The sequence below is a fragment of the Melanostigma gelatinosum genome, assembly GCF_949748355.1.
Source record: "Melanostigma gelatinosum genome assembly, chromosome: 18".
Lineage (NCBI taxonomy): Eukaryota > Metazoa > Chordata > Actinopteri > Perciformes > Zoarcidae > Melanostigma > Melanostigma gelatinosum.
The window spans coordinates 8,186,848-8,207,939 of NC_136651.1; the positions used below are offsets into that span (position 1 = coordinate 8,186,848).

Here is a 21,092-nt window from a genome sequence, read left to right on the forward strand (position 1 = left end):
ATGCGAGCTGCTTTGTTGCATCATCTTGAACTGATGCAATAAGATAAAGTAAGTTACTAACATGTCCTCAATGCAATCAAGAAATAGATTTAGATTGAACACACTGGTATAGGTATAAAAGGGCCCATGTGTGTCTTATTGCATATTTCCTGTTACTACATTTAGGATCTTAGAGGGGCTCGAATATCAAAATGTTGTATGCTTATGTAAAATGTACACATGCATGCACAGACAGACACAAAGGTAATATCAGGACTATAAGACTTCAGAGTCGAGAATAAATGTCAGACATTATGTGCAACGGCATCATATTTTGAAATGTTCAAGAAAATAAATATGAACATCATCTAGGGAGTAATCAAGTAATCCGGTTTTATGGATCCGGCCCATGGTCGGGGATCATAATAATGCCTTTTAGCAATGACAGGTGCAGGCAGGTAGAGAGAACCATAGTAACACTTTCAACACAGTCACCATTTATATAAGGCAGCATGTGATGATGACTAACAGCCACTAGATGGCACAAGGCAGAGCGTAAATGAGTCAGCTTTGAAGTGCACCATAGGAAGGAAGTACTCAACAGTGAATTGCTTCCTGACTGACCGGAATATAGGGAGTGATTTTCATCTTTTGTATTCAAATTAGTCTCATTGGTGTATTATTTCAAAGTAAAATAGACCCAGAGAAACACATATACACCCACACCTGCACCGCAGTTCCCTCTTTGACCTTTTGTTCTGTATTTGCGATAATGCATTTAACAGATTATAGTTTATATGCGCAAATGTGTTGGGGTTTGTTGTCAAAACAAAAGTTGGACAACTATGTATAAATCATTTGGCAAACCTGGATCCCAACCCCACTGCACATTTTGCTCCCAGTTGTGTGTGTTGTTTCTATAGAAACAGTTAAATGACAGTCCCCTTAGCAGAGAGCCAATGAGCAGCCGCAGTAAGGTGTCTCGTTACTCCGAGTCAGCCCACGCTAGTTGCGCTAAAGGAGGAGTTATTGCGCTCCTCAGCAGTTATGGAGACTTGAAGGGAGGTCAATGCTGCGCTGCGTCCATCCAACACGACTTCTGAGCAATTTTTAAAGAAGATACTTGTATATATTTTTTGTACAGCAGCGGCTCGGGTAACAAAAAAAGTGCCATTGTAGTGGATTTGTGTCGCTGAATGCGCGGTGGAGACCTGTTGTTCGCCTGCCTCGCCGCTGAGTAAACTACTATCCAAGATGTTGCTTTGTGGATGGGATGGCCTCTGCTCCCGTTTGTGTGCGCACTCATAGCCTCGTCGGAGTACGAACACTTCCACTTTCAAGTGATTTTTGTAGCTCTACTCGACCGGTAAGTTTAAGCCCTTAAAACGTGGTGTACAAAAAAAGTTCGCTAACTTTGACGTAACGTTAATATGTGCACGCGACAAACGACGAGCCGAGTCTGTTGTTGCGAGGCTCGAACGCCGATGCCTCTTGTATCTAATAAACCTCGGTAATGCGGTGAGCTGGCTTCTGTAATGCTAGTTTACAGTCTGTTTGTTGGTCTTTAGTATGACTCGAGCTGCATTGCTACATTTCGTGTTAATGTCACAACAATGTTGCCCCTCCTGATGGCTGACATTGGGGCATCTCTGACCACACCAGTGAGTGTATTTTAGGTTTGGGAGGGACATAAATACCAGGGTGTCTGGCTAGCTAACCGCCACCAGCACTTATTTGAGTCATTTTAACAAAAAGGGGTCAACGTTTTTGTCAACGTGTCTAAGTTTAACAAAGAGGCATGATTATAGTGCAGACTGAAGGTTTTATGGGGGCTGTAGGAAGGCAGTTTGTACCCCCTCCCCCTTCATTGCCATAGAAAAGTAGTAAAGTTAGCTGAAAGCCAAAGGTCATGAAGAATGTGCCATTAAAGCCTAAAGAGGAAGGTGGGGAGCAAGAGCCCATCTTAAGTGGTTGGATGGTGTGAGCATCATCATAGGAAAAAAATGGGGGAAAATAGTCAGTGGGTTGGGTTTGTGTGTGTGTGTGTTGGATGAGGGGGGGGTGTGGAGTGAGGTTTTGCAAAACCATGCGCTGCATGTCACGGTACTCATAGCAACCCTGTGATTAACGGAAATGGAGCGGATGAGGTCGGGACCAAAATGAGATGTGAGGGCCGTATAGGCCCAGAGCTGGGCTGATAATCATGGAATAGTCATGGCTTTCTCTCTGACTGCTCCTGACCCTGGCTGAGCTGAGCTGAAAAACAAAATGCCACAAAATGCCAACATCCAAGGTGGCTTATTGGTTAGTTAGGGAAACCAGTCCATAACTGGAAGGCACCGGGTTCAGGGCTGTAATGGCCACGGTGTCCATCAGCGCCCTGTTTGTAAAATAATCTGGGGAAGCATGTCGGCTTATTGACTAAATTGTAAGAGGGTTATAATTGATTAAAAGAAACCATCCGGTTCTCCCTTTTCATTTAGGTGAGGCACTGCTTCTCCTCTCGCCTCCTTTTACAGTCTTGCAGTAAGGAAGAATACATAAAGTGAACATTAACTTCATATGCCTTCAGTTTATCACTTTGATAGCAGATAGCATCTGGCTTTGGTTTGCCGTACGCATTTTGAAAACATCAGTCCTTACATCATCGGTCCTATTGGTTCAGAAGATATTGCGTTCCAGGTCTTCCCAGACCCGGTGTATGTTTTGAATTTGAATGGTGTGCTCGCAGCAGGCTGCATAATGCAGTGTGATTCTGGGAATAAGAGGTTCACTCAGAGTTTGTTGTTGAATTTTCCTGGCATAAATGACTTCAGGACGATTTTCACCTCAATGCTGGCGAAGAGGACCTCTTCGAGTTGGCTTCTGTTCCAAATGTGTTTGCCAGCTGAGACCACGGTTCTGATGTTTGGAGGATATGAACAAATTCCTTCTCGTATCTTATGTTACGAGTTATGCTTGTGGAATTTTATGGGCCGTAACCTCGAGAGTGACGCACCTGAAGATTTAGGATGAAAGAAGAGTGTTAAAGAGAAAGACGTACATATTGTTTATGATCTTTTTGTTCCTGGCAAATATAGAGGGATGAAATTATTTGTACTTTTCTTCTTTTTTTTTTTTTGGTACAGGTTACTCCTCCGCTCAAGTGCAATTTTTCAGGGGATTGTTTTCAACTCCATTTCATGGGTTGTAGCCGTGTCACAGACAGGAAGGTGGGAGGAAAGGAAAAGCTTCACCTAAGTGTGGAGCAAAGAGCACTATCACGTTTCCAGGATTATTTTCTTGAAAAAAAATCCTTGTGGCCAAGCCTTTCAAACACTTAACAGTAGCAGACTAAGCCTTGTTTAGAGGTTTCCTCTCTAGCTTTAGTGTGGGAATACCTGGGAACAAACATCCCCACTCTCTGAAAAAAGAGAATGAGGCTCGCTGAAGTGGTGAGGGCTGTCTGCTCTCGCTGTTTTGGGGCCGCTGCCTCCTAAGCCCCCCCCCCCCCCCTTCAATAAACGAGCAGGACCGTAGTCCAATGCGAGAGGAGCTGGCCTGCGCAGCAGCCTCAGCAGCGCGGATAAAACACATTCCACTGGAGGTCTCTGTTGAAATAACAAGGGCTGCGAAACAATCGGTTCTTCACAGCGCCCGCTCTCCCCATTCTCATGGGTAATGAGCAAGATGGGTAGTAACCCATCCCGCCTCAGACTTCACGCCCCCCATTGACTAGAAGGGTTAACCTGCATTCCTGCATTTCTAAACATTCAGGCCTGCGACATGCTTACTCATTAACTCTCCTCTCCCAACTCGGATACACAGAAAGGACGTTGTTCCGGCATCTTGCTGTCAGATGTGAAGCCCAACACTAATGAGGCTGCTGACCCAGTTTTATGCTCTGAGTTTATGGATGAGTGGTATGCTCAAATTTAGCTCCTAATCAACTCGGCCCTTTTGAGCCAAGCTAGCAATGTTCATCTCTGTCGGTCAGTCCACCACTTCAGTGCGGATTGAAATATCTCAGCAGCTATTAGATTGATCGGATATCAAGTTTTTAACTTGTGTAAAATATAAAAAACATGGTCTGTGGAGGCGACAGGTGTAGTCCCAGCCCACTGGTGAAGTGCAGTGATCTGCCACGCTCTGTGTTTTGGCGATACTTTAGAAAAATGTGTTGTTGTTTGGGACTATAGAAAATGAACGTTGATGAAATATGGTGTTGTACTTTGGTTATGTATGGTTGATCTTTCGTAGGAATTATGCCTAATGTCTTTTGTTTTCATCTGCTGTGTTTTTGTGTTGTGATCTATAAAATCTTTTTTTGAAAGCTGTTGTCTAGCTAGTCCTAATATAACCTGTGCTGTGTTCAGTGTGGGTTTGCTCTAATTTGTGGGAAACAAGTGAAAAATAGACATTCAACAAGTTGAAAACATCAGAAAGTCTGTCCAAGTTGAATATTATGGATTTGTCTTCTGTTGTATTGGACCGTGACTGTCTGTCAGTGTCACATTTTGTGGTTGAGTATTAAAGACATTTTGGACGTATGCTGCGTCGGCAGAATCTGGTTAGGCCGTGAAACCACAACAAAGTGTGAATAAAACCTTTTTTTGCGCCCGACAGATTGTAGATTATAGACGACACTACAGATGATCGTTGATCTCTATAGTGGCTCAATCAGTCTCAGCTTGAGTCGTCTTATTCAGAAAACACAGCTCTCTCGTTGTGAAGAGGTTCAAGCATGTTAACCTTCTCAAGGGAAGTGGCACAGTTACTTATTATGCTAGTTACTTATAAGCTTATACAATTCTGTTTATCCTCATTCTTGTTTAGTTGTCCTCTGTGAAAACTTTGCATTGCCCAGAATTCTATTTTTAATTCATAGTTTCCACATTATTCTTCACTGCACACACGGTCTCTGTCTCACTTTCAAACGAGTCATGGAAGACAGACCGTCTGTGGGTCGCATGAGTTCAAAGTGTCGCCCGTAGGTATGACTTGTTGTGGCTTGCGTGCAATCTGAATCCATGGGAAGTCCTGCAGCTATTGTTGTGTGACGATATATTTGCGTATTCTCAACAAAAAGCTGCGTGCGTGTCATTGCATGCGTGCATCATGTGCTAGCGTTACGTCCTCGGTTGCAGAGGACGATAAGACGGCGTACGTTTAGAAGACGTGGGAGTTTGCCCAAGGACATGAGAGGGAGAAGAATGTTGATGTGTGCTTCAATGCTTCGAGTTGTTGTAGCGATATGAATAATGTGCTGCGCTTTAATCTTACACTGTCGGGCCAGTCTGGGCAAGTAGGGAGCGGATCCTCTCAGGATCAGACTCGTAAGCATTAAAAGTCTCAACTGAATTAAAAACCTGAGTTATATTTGAGATGTGCTGTGCAGAGGCTCCTATCATATAGAGAAAGCGTGATAGCCCTTATGGTTTAAAGCTTATTGTCCGTCTGTGATCATCGTTCTGGTATAAGTCAGCTCTCCTCTTTCTCCTCTCGCACAGGGAAGATGCATGTGTCTCTGGCAGAAGCCCTGGAGGTTCGTGGAGGTCCGCTCCAGGAGGAGGAGGTCTGGGCAGTGCTCAGCCAGAGCGCTGAGAGCCTCCAAGAGCTCTTCCACAAAGGTATGAATACGTGGACTCAAGTGTGCACAGATGTTTCTCTAGGATCTATTGTACACAAAACAGAGTTCACAATCATTCGTCTTGCGTGTTTTCTCACGTCCTTCCTGTTCTTTTATTGAACAGCCTACTCTCTAAATCTGTCGACACTACCTTTTTAAATTTTTTTAAATAAAGGGGCTGAGTAAAAATCTTCTGTCCAGATCCCATGAATTGCAGGTGCTATTTTGTATTAACAAATTGATGGGAGTGATTGCCATCCATCACATCACTGCATGAATCAAAAGTAAAATATAGATTTCAGTCACACTCGGGCTCTAAAATAAAAAAATTGCTGTCAATCAAATCACAACATTCAATCAGTGCATTTCGTTGTCAGCATGACTGTGTCGATACTGGTTTACTGTGCAGTTTAGTTTCTTGTGTCGCAATCGTTTCCGTGAGTCACTTCTTGTGCCTAAAAGTGTTGTGATTGTCCTTGAAGCCAAAGAGAGATAAGGCTGCCAGATCCAGGAGTGTCTTTGTAGCTAAAGTAAACTCCAGCAGCGGGTGGCTGGAGGAGGTTTAGCTCTGGGCACACTGTGGAGGGCGTCAGTCAGCAACACTGCGGTGTCCTCTTTTGTTGCTAAGAAAAAGTTTGGCTGGTGCCTCATCACATACGAAATTCCAATGCATCTGACTGTGTTGGCAATAAATCATCTGAAGTGTTTAGCGTTGGTCTGTGAATTTCCACGAAGCAGTAATCAAGATGTAGAAGTGTGCGTAAAGCAGCTTGACCTCCACACTTTTCCTTGCAGACAATCCCGGCACATTGTAGGAGTTCCATCTCATCAGCGTAAAATATGCCTCTTATGCCGAGGTCACATTTACAGCAAGAGATTGTTTTCGCAAATCCTCTGCCGTTATCAAAGCGTCTGAGATAAGGTTAAGGACAGAATGCGAGGCTGGATGCTTGCGGATTATCGTAACGATGCTACCGTATTTAGATGGCATTGTGCTGCAGAGATTGCGATTGTTAAGGCATCCTTCTTTTACTTGACCAACAGAGTGCAGTTGTGTAGCTGCACTGGGTAAATCGTGGCCTCTCTCGCGTGCACAGTTTTAGATTGCTGAGTGAAGCAAAAAAAATTTGAAGAGCAGATGTTGGAACCAGCTATTATGGAGTCACTGCGCTATGTAAAGAAGTATGTTAACCACAGGAGGGGGATTAATAACGGCAACCGCTTCAACTTAAATGTGTTCGATTTGTTTCTCAGATATTCTGGTGTTTGCGGTGAATGTCGTACTTTTAGATGTAGTTTGTTTCTGCAGTTAAAGTGAACATCAGGCGGTTTCCTAATGCAGGAAGTGGGCCAGCGTATAATTGACTTAGCAAACCTTGACATGACTTTTCAGACACTCTTCAGACATTGTGAATACACTCACATTATCAATCACTAAAACATTTTTTTTCCCCCTGTATGTAAACAGTAGGAGTTAGTTCCTTGTGTTTGTATAAAAATGATTTGTTTGAACAGGAAATGTGTGAATGTTTCTTGATTTGTTACAGGAGTAGCTCCTCCTCGTGCTTTTGCAATGGTGCAATACCAAGTCATGTTTTTGAATCTTTTAGTTTCTATTAGAACAGTCAGCTTCCATCCTTTCTGCTTCTATCTGCAGTTTATTGAATCTTTTTTGATTTGTGTCTTCTTCCATCAAGAAACCCAGAACAGAGCCCAGAACTGAGCCATGCCCTTAATGCTTCAGCTCTGTTATTGCTTCTCTGGAGCAAAAAAAAAAAAGCGCCTTGTGTTTGATCCACCTAGTAACCCAGTCTACTTTTTGAGTAAGCTCTTCAAATGGTTACACGAGTTTTAAACAGGAAACCTCTATTTACTTAGTGAATTCCAGCGTTTGAAAGCAGATATTTGGGTGCCTCAAATAAATCCAGTTCCTCTGTTCGTCTCTCTCGCTCGCTTCTCGCAGAGTCGAAAGAAAAGAATTTTGCAGCGCTGCTCAAACATTCCTTTGTGTATTTTTAAAACCTTCTCTAACCATGGCGCATGCTGCGGCTTCTGTAGGAAAAGAGAATTGCGCTGTGTAGCCATTCCTTTTCTGCTTCTATGCCTCAACAGTTATTTTCTCGCAGACTTAAGAAATCAACATGTGTTTTTGTTTACTTCAATCATCTTGAGTTTCCATGAACGCGAAAACGTAGCGAGAAACATCCACTGTGGTTGGATTCGTCTACAGTTGCTGCATTCGGGCTTTAAATACTTGAGCTGTGTGTGTGTGTGAGAGACAATGGCTGGGTATTTAAATATTTGAATTCCTAAAAATGTTGCTTGTTTGTTTTTGTTCCTGAATGCATCTTAAGTGGCTGAATTGTCTGTTCCCCTCTCCAGACCCTTCAGCCATGGGCTTCATCATCTCGCCCTGGTCCCTCCTGCTCATGCCCTCCGGCAACATCTCATTCACGGACGAGTATGTCACCCAGCAGGATTTGAGAGCCTTCACGGCCCCAGAGGTCCTTGGAGGGGCCTCGTTGACTTCCGTCTCTGACATAGAGAAGGTACAAACATTTACCATATGACTTGTTTAGTCTACAACCTCTAATGCGTCGCTGACGTGAGTTTGATCAGGCAAGGATGTGCTCTTACTAAAAACCGAACTGCCCTGTCACAACAACACTTGAGTAACGCAACAACTCGTAACATTCAGAACTGAAGTGGTATTCAACCATATGTCCCACAATGCACGACTTATTTTACACACGCACAGAACCCCCCCCCCCCCCTCTTATCAGACTCTTCCTCTCTGGTAGAGCTGAGATCTTGCATGACCGGATTCCCGTCTCTGGCACGGCCCCGCAGACCTCAACACACTATTTGTGCTGAGTTAGTTTTCCATCCTGGTCCCGTCTCCCCAGCGGAGTTATTTCAGTGTTGAAAATCGAATCTGCTTCTCTCATTATCAGAGACTGTGGAGGTGAATAGAAGTCGGCTGCAAGCGCCATGAGTTTCCTTTTCACTTTATCAACATTTGTGGTGTTGCTTTTTAATGGGTGGCTTTTTAATTTCCACATTTTTTTTGAGAGTGCGAGTGTGTCTTTAAGTTTGCTCTCGAGCTCTGTTCCTGAAAGACCTTCATGGCTGTGTTGCATTCTTTGGCAATCCCTGAATTATTCTTTCCTCTACCAAGCCCAACAGTCAGGGGAAGTCAGTTCTCTCCCGAGCTGAGTGACGAGTAATAAGGAGAGGAAAATGGAAAAATGTTTTTGATTTCGGCTGAAGGCCCCCGTCTTTTCCCTCTCCAAAATAAGAATGAATTCAGCTTTTCTTACACTCCAGCTTGAGTCTGTCTTCCACACAGGCAGACTTACATTAATAATGTTCAGTGCTTAGTATAATCTGACTGAATCAAAACCTCTATATTCCTAATCTTTCTTTGTTCGCACTATTGCTTTACGCTCTTGTTTTCGTTGAACGTTTGTTTTCTTAAGAGACCAAGATTAAAGGAAGTAGAAAATCTGTTTATGAAACTTCTATGATATTTTCTTCACAGATGCACATGTACTCTCTGGGGATGACCCTGTTCTGGGGAGCAGACTACGAGATCCCCCAAAGTCAGGTGAGTCATTAACAAGGATACGTGCTTCCAAATGGAAATAGTATCGGACCATGTTTACACTTGTTAATCAAGGCTCATTTAATTCAACTTCAATCATTTGTCAAACAGTGCTGAACCAACCGGACCGACACTAGGGAACAAGATGCTAGCACATTAGCATTAAGTAATGAAACAATAAAGTGATGACATTCATGCTCATGTGACATCAGTCGTTTAACGAGCACACTTGGCAAAAACATTAAGAGTTGAGATTGTTGATTTGTGGAACAGCCACAACCAAAGTAAGGTAACAATATATCTTAAACAAATCTTAAAAGTATCTTCTGCTACGGCGATTTTTCCACCGAGTTACTCAAAAATCATCGACGGTGCCCATGCAGGAATCTCGTGTGTCACAAAATACAAATTCTAATAATTCTTGGTACTGTTAATTCAATGTCAGATCAACAGTTCAGTCATTTCTCATAACCCCACTGAAAGCCGACATTATCTTTGTTAGTTGAACCTTTCAGAATGAGATCCGTATCTGAATACGCAGAAAAGGTGCGAGCCGTAAATACACTCTGGAATGTGTTCGCGTCTGCCAAGACTTCTGGATATGATCTGGCTCACAACGTGTTCACATCTCAGCCAGGCGTAAGACACAGCGCTCACATTTTGTGAGAAAGCTCCGCCCACAGGTTAGAGACGGCGGGACTCGCGCTCGAGCTTACCATCAGATCCGCCTCACCGGGAGGCTCAGGCCGCATCCGTGAAGGAGGTGCTATAGTAGTGCTAATGGCAGCTGTGATGTTTGTAAACAAACATTGGGCCAAATGAAGCATATGATTGTTTCTGATGCATGCAAATAAAGTGTCATAAAAGACACAAAGTGGACTCGCTGGCTGAATAGATACTTAATGGCCCGACACCCACTTCCAGTACAATCTCTGTAGCTGTTGCTTTCTTTACATAATGTACACAAAAATGGCATCATTGTGAGGAGAATACAGATAATCTTATTGAATTGTTTTTGCATTGATGTGTATTGATTCAAAACACTCTACCAGTAAAACTAATGTAGTATTTAGTATTTCAGAGTAAAAATCTGAGAGTTAAAAAAAGTATTATATCTTGGGTGATACTGATTTAAAATCGGCACAAACTCTGCAAAGTATGCACTGACACTAAAATAGCAACTTCTACCACGTTTTTGTATTTAACGTCACTTTGAGTGAGCACAGCTTCGGCGTTTTAATCTAAAACAGCCGGTTTTTAAAGTAGGTGATGGGCTTGTGCCATGTTGGCACGGTTTGCTTCCTTATCTGAACATAATGTAAGTCAACACGATAACACAGATATCAGATTCAGGGTTGCAAGTACAGCTGGTCACTTTATCGTGCATACTTCCCCCCCCACCGTCTGTGTGTTAATGGCCTTCCTTCTGTTTGCTGTGCAGCCTATGAAGTTGGGGGAACACCTAAACAGCCTGCTCCTCAACATGTGTGATGATGTTACAATGAGTCGAATGTCGCTGCGCACGGTGCTGGACATCAGTAGCAAACACATAAGAAACTCCAGCTGTGACCCTCCCTTCTCCTATATCAGAAAACTGGTCCGGTTGGTACTGGGCAGCCTGTCCCAGGTAAGCAGTCTTTTATTTGATGTGGGTCAAGTACAACAATCCCGGCTGTTTTTAATGGCTCACACTTTAAGCTGTATCCTAGTAAAGTGCAAGTTAAGAGATAATGGGGCTTGTGCTGATAGAACATGATTTGAGGATTGAGGGAATGACCCTCTCTCCAACTTCTGTTCCCCCCCCACCACCCCCCTCCTTGCTCTGATTTTCTTTTTCTCACACTCTTTGTTTTTCTTTCTCTCTTACTTCCACTCGTCGCCATCTTTCTCCCAGCTGGACGGTCTGCTGACTGACAGAGAGTCTCTTCCGGAGCGGAGTAAGGAGATTCGGGAGAGGCTGAGGGGCAAGGGCTTGCCCTCAGGTATGATGAGCTGCACTTACACACACACACGCTCTCTCACACACACACACACACACACACACACACACACACACTGAACACAGAGTTGTATTTGCTCGGTGTGTTGTCCATGGAACATTTCTGTGGTGTAGGAAGAGTTCTTTATTTATGCAGTGCTTCAGATTTCTTGGATGCCAGCGTTTCATGATAAAAGGGTCTGGTTTCTATTAGTCTTCAAAAACACGTCTTGTTTTTGTTTATCTAAGTTCTGCGTATTCTGCAGTTGGGAAATGTCTGCATCAAGGACACCAGATGCTGCATTAGATCGTTGAGATGATGAGAATAGTGTGTTTAATTGGGTCAAGAGAGCATTTATGTTCCTTCCTTCTTGTGATAGACTGAGGTTCTGACTGAGTGTAGTCGAGGATACTGTTCATGTGTTGGACGTCGTCTGTAAATGTACTTTTATGTGGAGAGAATTGGATGTAAAATGCCGTCTCCGGTTGCCATGCTGTTCATCACTCGCACCCTCGCTTTGTGGAAAAGAATCGAAAGTGGACGGGGAACAACAACGCTGCAACCTCGACTCGGATTTAATTCAGGAAAATATGAGCAAGTCTCTCCAGTGGTTTCTGGGAGAAGTCCGGCATTTGTCCAGGCCATGGAAAGGGGAGCGCAGCACAAACATGGCAGCCGTCCCGATTTATGTAAGCACGGCATGGCATCGATTACAGAAGCATATTTTGGAGTCACCAGTGAAGCTGCTGGTCTGCTGTTTGTATCAGCACTTTGTTTCCCTGGTAGAGCACCAGCCAGCCCTAGGGAAAGTACATGCAAAGAGTATTACTCTGTTCTTAAGAGCTTTCTTCTCAAGGAGCAGCTCTCCGCCCGTATGCCAGCAGTTCCAAGTTCAACTGGCTGCCAGGGGAATTCAGTCATTGTCTCTTTTATAGTTTGGATAGTCAATGTCGTCACATCATTGTTGGAATGCTGTTAAGCATTCCAACAATGATGTGTGGGGGAACATGTTGTATGCCTACCCAATTATTCATTTCCTGTAGCGTATTGCCTAATCTTAAAATACACACACACTCACACACGTCGTCACAACTCTGGAAATGGAGTGTGTGAATGCACCATTGTCTCTGCTCCTCAAGTGGCGAGTGCCATTCTAGGTTTCATTGCATTCAATTGTTTCTAAATTGTTCCAGCGTTTGTTTCCAGCACAGACCTGCAGGTTTCTGAATCCGTGCCTGCTGTCTTTCCAACATGTAGTTAATCTGCTGCTGGCAAACTTCCACTTCTGCTGATGTTGAGTGCTGTGGGTTTTTTGGCAGCCAGTCGTTTTATGCAAAAGTCCCCCAACTAAAATGCAACATCATGACGTTTCATGATGCTCAGTTTCATTCCAACAACACGCCGAGCAGGTCAATCAAGCCATGTGGCTTCTGTAACTCTGCAGGCTTACGCAATGAGAGTGTGTACACATATTTGATCCCTCAACATTCACAGCGCTTATAAACTGTTCCACTGCTGACGATGAATTCAGTTGTGATTTTCTTCTCTGTCAACATTCACAAAGTATTCTGTGGCACTCAAACCATTTAACCCTCATCCTTCCAAGTCTAGCCGACACTGCCTCGACACTTGAGTTTTATCAGTGTGAGCTTCTGCTCGTAGTTCAATAAAATGTTGGTTCTCTCCGGTTCTCAGGGAGGAGTGCCGCCCCCAGGGTTCTGGAGCGCTACAAAGCCAGGAGTCAGGAGCCGACGTCACTTAATCGAGGCCTCAGCCGTTCCATGGGCTCTCTACCAATCCAGGAGCTGTTGAAGGGGGATGAGGGGGCAGTTCTACAGTATTCCCCGACTGACTATCAACCCGACTCTGAATCCCCCACAGAATTCTACCCCAGACCCCCGTCACTCCAACACCAGCACTCCTATCCCTATCTGCACTCCCATCACCCCCAGCAAAAGGGCCGGCCCGTGGAACTGGACCGGAGATCTTTACCCTTCCACGGTGTGGACTTGGGCCCTAGTCGGGCAAGGAAGTACTGGGCTTCCTCCGTGGACTTGGCTTGTATTGACCCAGAGGCTCTTCGTTTTGGGGCCTTGGAGGACGCACGGAGGGGCAGCAGTGCCATAAGTACCCACTCCATAGGCAGGCGCAAATCGCCCTTGTGGACGTCCAGGGATTCTCACTTCTCTGAGTTTGGTGGGCTGAAGAGCAAGAAGCCTCATCACCACTCGGCCGTGACGGTGGGCTCGGGCCTCACCGACGCCTACGACAGGATAAAGGAGAGACAGCGGAAGCTTCAGGTGCTACGGCTTGCAGTGGATGGTGAGCATACTTTCTGAACATGAAAGTGCAGTAAAGAGGAGCTTTCAGTCCCAGCACTGAGATAAATGTGCTCTTAGGTTTCTGTTTTAGTCACCCGTGTTGAATGTATAGTTTTATATGTTTATGTTTGAAAGATCCTGTGTTGTCGGATGGTTTGCAAACCTTCGGAAACCGACGTCTGAATTTTGGGTGGGGGGAGCTTTTTTTGGTCCAACAACTTCTGTATCTTTCCGAAATCGACCATCTGAGATTCCCGCCCACCTCACGCTGTGACTGGCCAGGTGTCGAGGTTTGAACATGTCTATCAACAGAACTAACTCTTTTTTTTCACGGGTAAGACTGAGTGCAGACCACGGAGGCCTTCCAGGAGAAGCTGTCTAAAATGTGTTCTGATTCCCGCCGATTGAAACAACATCAAGTCTCCCTGATCCCCCTCTCTCTATGACGGCCATCTTTACATCCCTCCCTCGACCGTGGCCAGTCAGAACCGCAATCGACACATTTTGCCAGCCAACACGTAGTCTTTGCCTTTTTTGTTTTTCCTCATTGCGACACAGATTACAGTCAACAATCAGCATAAGTCATACGTATTGCAGGATAATGGGATTTTAGTGACGTGTTTGAGCTTGTGCCGGCACGTTGTCAGAACACGACTTCAACATTTAATGAAGCTACGTGGACGTTATGAGTGATGCGGCGCGCAATTAGAAAAGGGAAACCCGCAACCGAAGTTCTCCGCTTCAGTCTGCTTTTGAGACAAAAGAATAAAATCTCCGAATGAATTAATTAGGCAATGAAACGGGGGTTACAGCAGCTTGGGCGAAAGGCTGCAGGGAGACAGCCATCAGCTGGAGGGAATGTGACAGCGCTGGGGATGACGTGAGCAGACAGACACCCGGACTTAGTTACGGGTTGTGTATCCATCTGTAGCTACCATGTGGGAGGAGAGCAGGGTGCTGGCTCCGGCAGCAGTGTTTGGACAGAACGTATGAGTCAGTGGTACAGAGGTTTCCAAATGACTGATTGTAATTACAGGTCAGCTTAATTCTAGCCCGCTGCTAGCTGTCACACATGCTATATGGCCAAGTCTCGCTCTCGCTCTCGCTCTCGCTCTCTTCCACAAACATATGACTTCAAAAAAGCAGACATAAGCTGCAAGGTATTTACACACTCAAATAAAACAATCTTTGTTGAAATCACATGATTGGACCGAGCACGCACAACTCAATTGTTTAACACCTCAGCAGTCAGCCCCAAGAGCTTTACGTTTCCCTCGGGAGCTTATTGAATTCTTAGTAAAGTCTCTGTCGGCAGGCGAGTTTAATGCACAGTCACAAGTGGCTGTATGGGTCTGCTGGCCATCTGGGGTAGTGGAGGAGCGCGAGGGATGAATGGTTTCATATAATAAACTACTGTCTTCTACCTCTTCTTCTTCTCTCTCCTCCTCCTCCTCCTCCGGCTGGTTTCCCGTACTCCCCACTCTCGCTCCCCCAAACCTCCGGCCTCCCTGCTTTTCTGGCAGCTATTTTTAATGCTGACCGAGCCACCGACCAACAGCATTCTTTGCCTCAGCAAGTCCTGCCTTCCTTTCCTTCCCTCCCCTTTGCTTTTTGCTGATTGTAATCAGAGGCGCTTGGCATTTTCTATTTCACATGACGGTATGAAGAGAGGAGCAGAGTAGCCCCAGTCTATTGTCCCGCTTCACACGGTGTGTGTGTGTGTGTGTGTGTGAGGATTATCTGTGTATCAATAGCTTCTAATTGCTGTTAAATCATGGTTTCATGTGAGACACCATGCCGATGCAGAGGAATGTTAACTCCCATCAAAATTGACTGAGGTCGACTGTGAAGACTGAGCCAAAATGTTTTCGTATTCCATCCCAGGGCTATTTCTCTGTCGTATGAATGGGGCCTAATTGAGCGCAGACCGTTTGCAGGGCCTTGTGGATCCGTTATTTGGCAGAGAGCTCCTTTTCCTTGCTCTTGCGCTTACTCTTTTCTGTTCTTTTCTGCAGGAAAGTGATGGCGCAGCAGTGGTCAGTGCTCTCAGGTTTCCTCCAGTTACACACTGGTTCTCTGCCCGTCCGTGTGTGTGTGTGCAAATGACGTTCAACTGAATATGTATTACATAACTAAACATTGTGTGTGTGTGTGCATGCCTGTGTGTGTGCATGGGCATGTTTATACCTGGTCCCCTCTGTCTCACCGCCTCCTTTTGGTGCCAAGGTGTTTATATCGGTAGAAAACGTCCCTTACCGACCTAGAGGGCGTAATTGAAGTCATGCGTAGCGGATGAGGGAATTCCAAACATTGTTGGACTTTTCCGGCACTTGGCGGTCGGTTATGTGGCTTTGGACCGGAGTGGGTCCAGCTTGGACAACAATACAGAACAAGTCTGCCTCGGGGGAAGGGGAGGCGGTTCAGCGAAAGCAAACCAAACTACAACAAAGTGTTGCGGCAGGAAAAAGTATTTAAGTTTTGAAGGCGTTAAAATAAAAACAAAACGTTTGACCATTAGCTTTATTTATGATCTATTTGAATCAACTGCCTGACTCATTTCCTCTTCACATTATGCATAATGTCTAAAACAAGGTTCACGAGCAGAAATGTTATGAATAGACATACTTTCCATTGGGTTGGCTTTTTTTTCCTTCTACACTATATGCACTTGAAATTTCAGTTTTTCTGTGTTTTTCTTCTGAGTCATGATAACTTGGCTGGGGGAAACTTGAGGCGTTCTGTCAGCTGTTATCCATTTTACTCTATGCTTTTAAAGGAAGTGCTGTCTTTCTCTGCGGGACCTCCAGACTTTGAATAAACCGCCCCGTCTGAGTTTGTGTCTCTTCTCAGCTTGAAGGCCCCAAAAGGCCACAGCCTATAGAAGCTGTTTGTGTACTCGTACCACGCTGAAGTGTCTGTTCTGCAAGGAATCACAGAGGGGGGGGAAAGAGGAACGGGGATGTGGGAGAGGAAATGAGAGGATAAGGTGAAGGAAGTACAGAGAAGTAAGGAGATAAATGCAGGTTGCATTAGCTGTTCCCAGGAAATGATGCTCTTCCCGTTAAAAATGTGTGGGACTCCTTACATGGAGAGAAAGACACGATGGAGCTGAGAGAGCATCCTCCTCTTCTTTACTGTCTGTCATTGTCCTGTTGTGAATTTATGTATGCATGCTTGCAATCATTGAGGAGTAGCTCCTAACCCTTATCTAACCGCTCTGCCTCCTCGCTCAACGTTCACATCATCGTCAAGCTATCTCTCTAATTAGCTCTTCGACGCTCTTCGTCTCTCTTTCCTCTCGTTGTGTTCAGGTGCAGTGGGGGTTTTTTTTGGGGCACATGATGAAGTGTTGATCCCATGTTTATTTGGGATTTCTCTACATATGCTCCTTCACCCTCAGGTTAATTATGAATTACTGACACTCGTGGCTTGACCAGAAGTTACTCACAGGAGTTACATTGATGGCTCTTTTGTCAATATGCAACATAATAGGATAGCAATATAATTACCCCTGCACTATATGTTATAAGCTAGGCTGGGTGCTGGTATTGCAGCTGTGGTTATAACGAGGTATTTACTTAAAAGTAAAAATTGCACCCTCGAAAATGTACCAGACAGACACTCAGACAGACTATCTCAAATTGAGCTTCAACAAATGCCTCATTGTTTACGATCTATTGTTTTATGTTTGCCACATCCAGAACACTCTCCTTCCTTTAACTGTAGATGCTTTTTAATAGTAAGGTTAATGTTTTTGTTTAGTTTTGTAATGGATAGTGAATTAATCATAGAGTATTTTCTCTGTTTTGTTGTCTTTTATTCGTCTTTAATATTTTTTGCAAAAGTAAGTAGCACATAATATATATATATATATATATATATATATATATATATATTTTTATTTCCCTTTCCTGACCAGCTGTAATCAATTTATTCAGATACACTCATGACTGCGTGTCTAGCAACATAGCGGACAGTGTAGAACAGGTGACTGTGCATGTATATGTGGCAATGTGGGTGCAAATTGTTAAGTTTCTGGACTTCAATTGTTGAATCGAAGAAGGTGAGTCGCTGTAGAAGACACAGTTTTCCTCTTTCATGTAGATGTTCTCTCATGACTCACTAACCAGCGGAAGATGGAACTCTATTTTGACCACTCCTTTTCTTTTCTGGGTCACAACGCTTTGTACTTCTGGAGTTTATTTAAGGCACGCATCGTCACGAAGAGATGTTTTACTGTGAAACTCTTCTGAACTAAAATGCCTGAGCAGTGACGAGGGAATGCCATTCATTCATGCGAAGTCGCTGACTCTGTAGAGCAGGACTTTCAAGTTCTCTGCTCTACACAGGCAGAGAAACGCATGACACCGTCGATTAGGATCCTGTTTTTAACATTTTTTGTGGTGGTTTCCTGCTTTACCACTGGTCAAGCATTGCTCAGAGAAAAGTAAATCATTGTGGTGAGCTGGTCTGTACTTGCTTTGGTTCAGCCAGTCAAGCAAGACAAAAGATTATGCCCTCAACAAAAAAAAAGAAGCTCTGTGAGCTGACAGGAGGTATGCATGGATGCACTTGTGCAGAAGATGCTTTTCAGTGTCGTTGCATATGCCTTTCATAAGGAGTGTTTACCAACAGCATGACTAATGCCTGCTTTGTGTGTCTGTCTACTGGCTCAGGGTTGCCATCAGTCTCAGTAGGATTTGGAGGGAGTTCTGTTAAAAGAAAACCGTCACTTGTTAGTACACCTGCTGTCTACGTCTTATAAAAAATGATGCTAATTCTTAACATCCATCACAAACGGAAAACAAGTCCATGTAACCATTTTTAAGTTGTCTACCATGTGCATGAAGTTTGTTTGATCCATATCATCATCTGGCAGATAATGTTGGTGCCTGATTCATGTTGTATTCTTTTTTTTTTTTTAAAGATGAGCTGATGGTCTTTCTCTTCCCTCAGACCCCGTTCACAACCAACAGAGGTACCACAGTGATTACAGTTCATCCAGTGAAAGCCCCTCAGTGACCTCCTCTGATCTAGACTACAGACAAGGTAAAATATATATAATTAAAGAAAATATAAACATGTATATATTAAAAATAGTAGTTACTGTACACAGGCAGTTTTCCTCATGTTACCATGTGGTTTCAGATGTGCTTTTGGTTTTATAATATTTCAGAGACGGAGCAGTACTTGACTCAGTATATTTTAGTACCATCATGCAATGGTGGTATTTTCTACACAATTTAAACCCAGAACAACAGACAGCCTGTACTCCTTTTGTGTGTGTATATATATTTGTACATGTATGCGTACACAGCTAATACTGCAATTTCTCTTCCAGCTAAGAAACCAGGCGACGTGAGGAGGTTTGGCTCCCAGCTGGCACTTTCCTCTGAACACGATGCCCTGTCGCTGACGAGCCACAACACACACAGGCACAGGTAACGCACGCATTTCCATACGGGAGGCAGTTTCACAAACACGCTATTAGTGTTGCATTTACTCCCTTAAGCAGCCAACTTACAACTACCAGTTAAATGGACAGTTCACCCCAAAATCAAAAAGGTTTTGCCTTCTACCTGTTGTCAGCGTGGGAATGCCCGGTGGCAATCTGGGGGGGGGGGTTCCATCTCGGCTACTCAAGACATTTCACTTTGTTGTGAGCGGTTTCATGCAGGAACTATAGTAACTGCTTTGAACACCACAAGTCGAGTCGGCACACAACTCTATGGCCAAAACTAGGCAACTCACCAAAACGATCTAAATTGATAAATAGCACTACAGGTAAGAGGCTAAAAATGTATTTTTGATTTGGGGGGTGAACTGTCCCTTTAATTGATCCATATGGAAATCTACCCCTTAGTGGATGTTACAGACGCGATCAGCATCTCTTATCCTATTCGTCCTCATTCTGCCTCTCCAATATGAACTCATTTGCAAGCCAGTTTCATTTAGCAAATTTAAGTGTTGAATTGCTGTGTTTGAACTTTACATGAAAAAGAGCAAGAATGAATGTGAATTTTTCCATCTGCCCCACTGCATAGGAGTGTGTATGTCTCGAATCAAATGTGTTTGTGTACGTTTACGTTTGTTCACTCCACAGAACAGGGGACGCCAGCGATGATGAAGCTGTCGCGTTCGGTCCTCTAACTAGCCTCTATCCCCATGCTTCTGTAGTGAGGTCATCTAATGTGACATCCACAGTCAGCCATCTCCAGCTCTCTAATCTCTGGCATTACAGGGAAACCGCTGCCTGCTGTTGCTATGCCCGCTAACAGAAAGACCACTGTGTCCCACTGAACAGAGCACTTGTTTTCCCCAAACACTAAAAGAAGACATAGCAGCTAGTATTTGGTGTCCTTCTGTGTGTGTCAACACATTGAATGACATCATGTTGCTATTTTCATGTATTTATTTTAGGGAGAAAGCAAAAGAAGAAGTAAATAAAAATCGTACATTAGGCGACAGTCTTGTTTCAGCGTTCTGGTAATATCTGCTCTGACACCAACCCTCGTCTTCTCTTCTCCCCGCAGGCTGTATGAGGGGGCAGCGGATGAAGGCCTGCTTGGAGCAGAGCTGCTCCTCCAGAGACAGGAGGAGGAGGTGCAGCGGCTCCAGGCCCACCGGCTCCAGGCCCACCTGGCCAACAGGCTGTCCAGGGTCAACCTGTACCCCACAGACGACCCCCTGGCCCCACCTCGCACCTCCATGCTCGATCTTCGAGACCCCCTCTTCGCCTCTTCTGTACCACTTCGCAAACCCAAGGTTTGTGCTCTTTGTGGCGTAACTCCAGGATATGCTTTCAATGATAATCTGTGTTTATTATTTATTATGTCAACCTTGAGGATCACTTCAGTTATTTTCCTTTCCGAACATTAATTTAGTTTACGTGCAAATACTGTAGAGCTGTAGACCATATATAAACAAGCACACACGACACAGCCAGCTCCTGAAATGAGTTAAAAGACATTTGAACAATTCAAGTTCTGACTATCCATCGCTTGAAGCTTGTTTGTCTGATGTTCGCAGTTAACCTCAAATACTGTTTATCATCGACACATGATTCATAATTAGTGGAGCTATTAAAAGCAAAGGGATGTATATGAAAAGAAGGTCCAGGGTGAAAATGGTCTTTTAACATTCTGTAAATAAATGTTCCCTCAATAACAATTACTTTGTATCTTGACACCAATGACAGAACTTCCATGGGCCTGAGTTTGTGAAGATGGCCAGTGAGCCCTGTGTTGCCTTATCCGTTCCCTCTTCAATAATGGTGAGGATGTACATTTAATGCCACCTTTTTAAGCCATCGTATCCATCATGTTGCCACAGAAACTGCTTTGTATCTCATTTGCAGTCCTCTAATCCCGCCTTCTTTTTTTCCTGCCTACAAGAAGCGTGGCAAGGTGGAGGAAGTGCAGCGGAAGGTGGGTGTGGTGCTGCTGAATGGCCAAAAGCTGGAGCTGAGCTGTGACATCAAGGCAGTTTGTAAAGACGTTCTTGATATGGTGGTTGCCCACATCGGGCTGGTGGAGCACCATCTCTTCGGCCTAGCCTACCTCAGAGGTAATGCATGTCTGTTTCACAATATTTCCATGTAA

At 44.3% G+C, this 21,092-nt stretch overlaps 1 protein-coding gene across 4 annotated transcripts in view; it reads left to right on the top strand.

The window, feature by feature from the left end:
- The first annotated feature begins 1,081 nt into the window (after positions 1–1,081).
- ptpn13 (protein tyrosine phosphatase non-receptor type 13) overlaps positions 1,082–21,092 on the top strand; it is a 35,674-nt gene continuing 15,663 nt past the window's right edge. For 3 of the 4 annotated variants that reach the window (XM_079290136.1, XM_079290138.1, XM_079290139.1), the window contains exons 1-12: positions 1,082–1,345; positions 5,469–5,588; positions 7,970–8,136; positions 9,129–9,194; positions 10,633–10,818; positions 11,086–11,173; positions 12,866–13,492; positions 18,448–18,540; positions 18,833–18,932; positions 20,025–20,256; positions 20,690–20,764; positions 20,886–21,057. In XM_079290136.1, coding sequence (XP_079146262.1) covers positions 5,474–5,588; positions 7,970–8,136; positions 9,129–9,194; positions 10,633–10,818; positions 11,086–11,173; positions 12,866–13,492; positions 18,448–18,540; positions 18,833–18,932; positions 20,025–20,256; positions 20,690–20,764; positions 20,886–21,057 — 1,921 coding nt within the window. In that variant the 5' untranslated portion in view covers positions 1,082–1,345; positions 5,469–5,473. The remainder of the gene's footprint in view (positions 1,346–5,468; positions 5,589–7,969; positions 8,137–9,128; positions 9,195–10,632; positions 10,819–11,085; positions 11,174–12,865; positions 13,493–18,447; positions 18,541–18,832; positions 18,933–20,024; positions 20,257–20,689; positions 20,765–20,885; positions 21,058–21,092) is intronic. The other variant, XM_079290137.1, reaches the window with a different exon arrangement.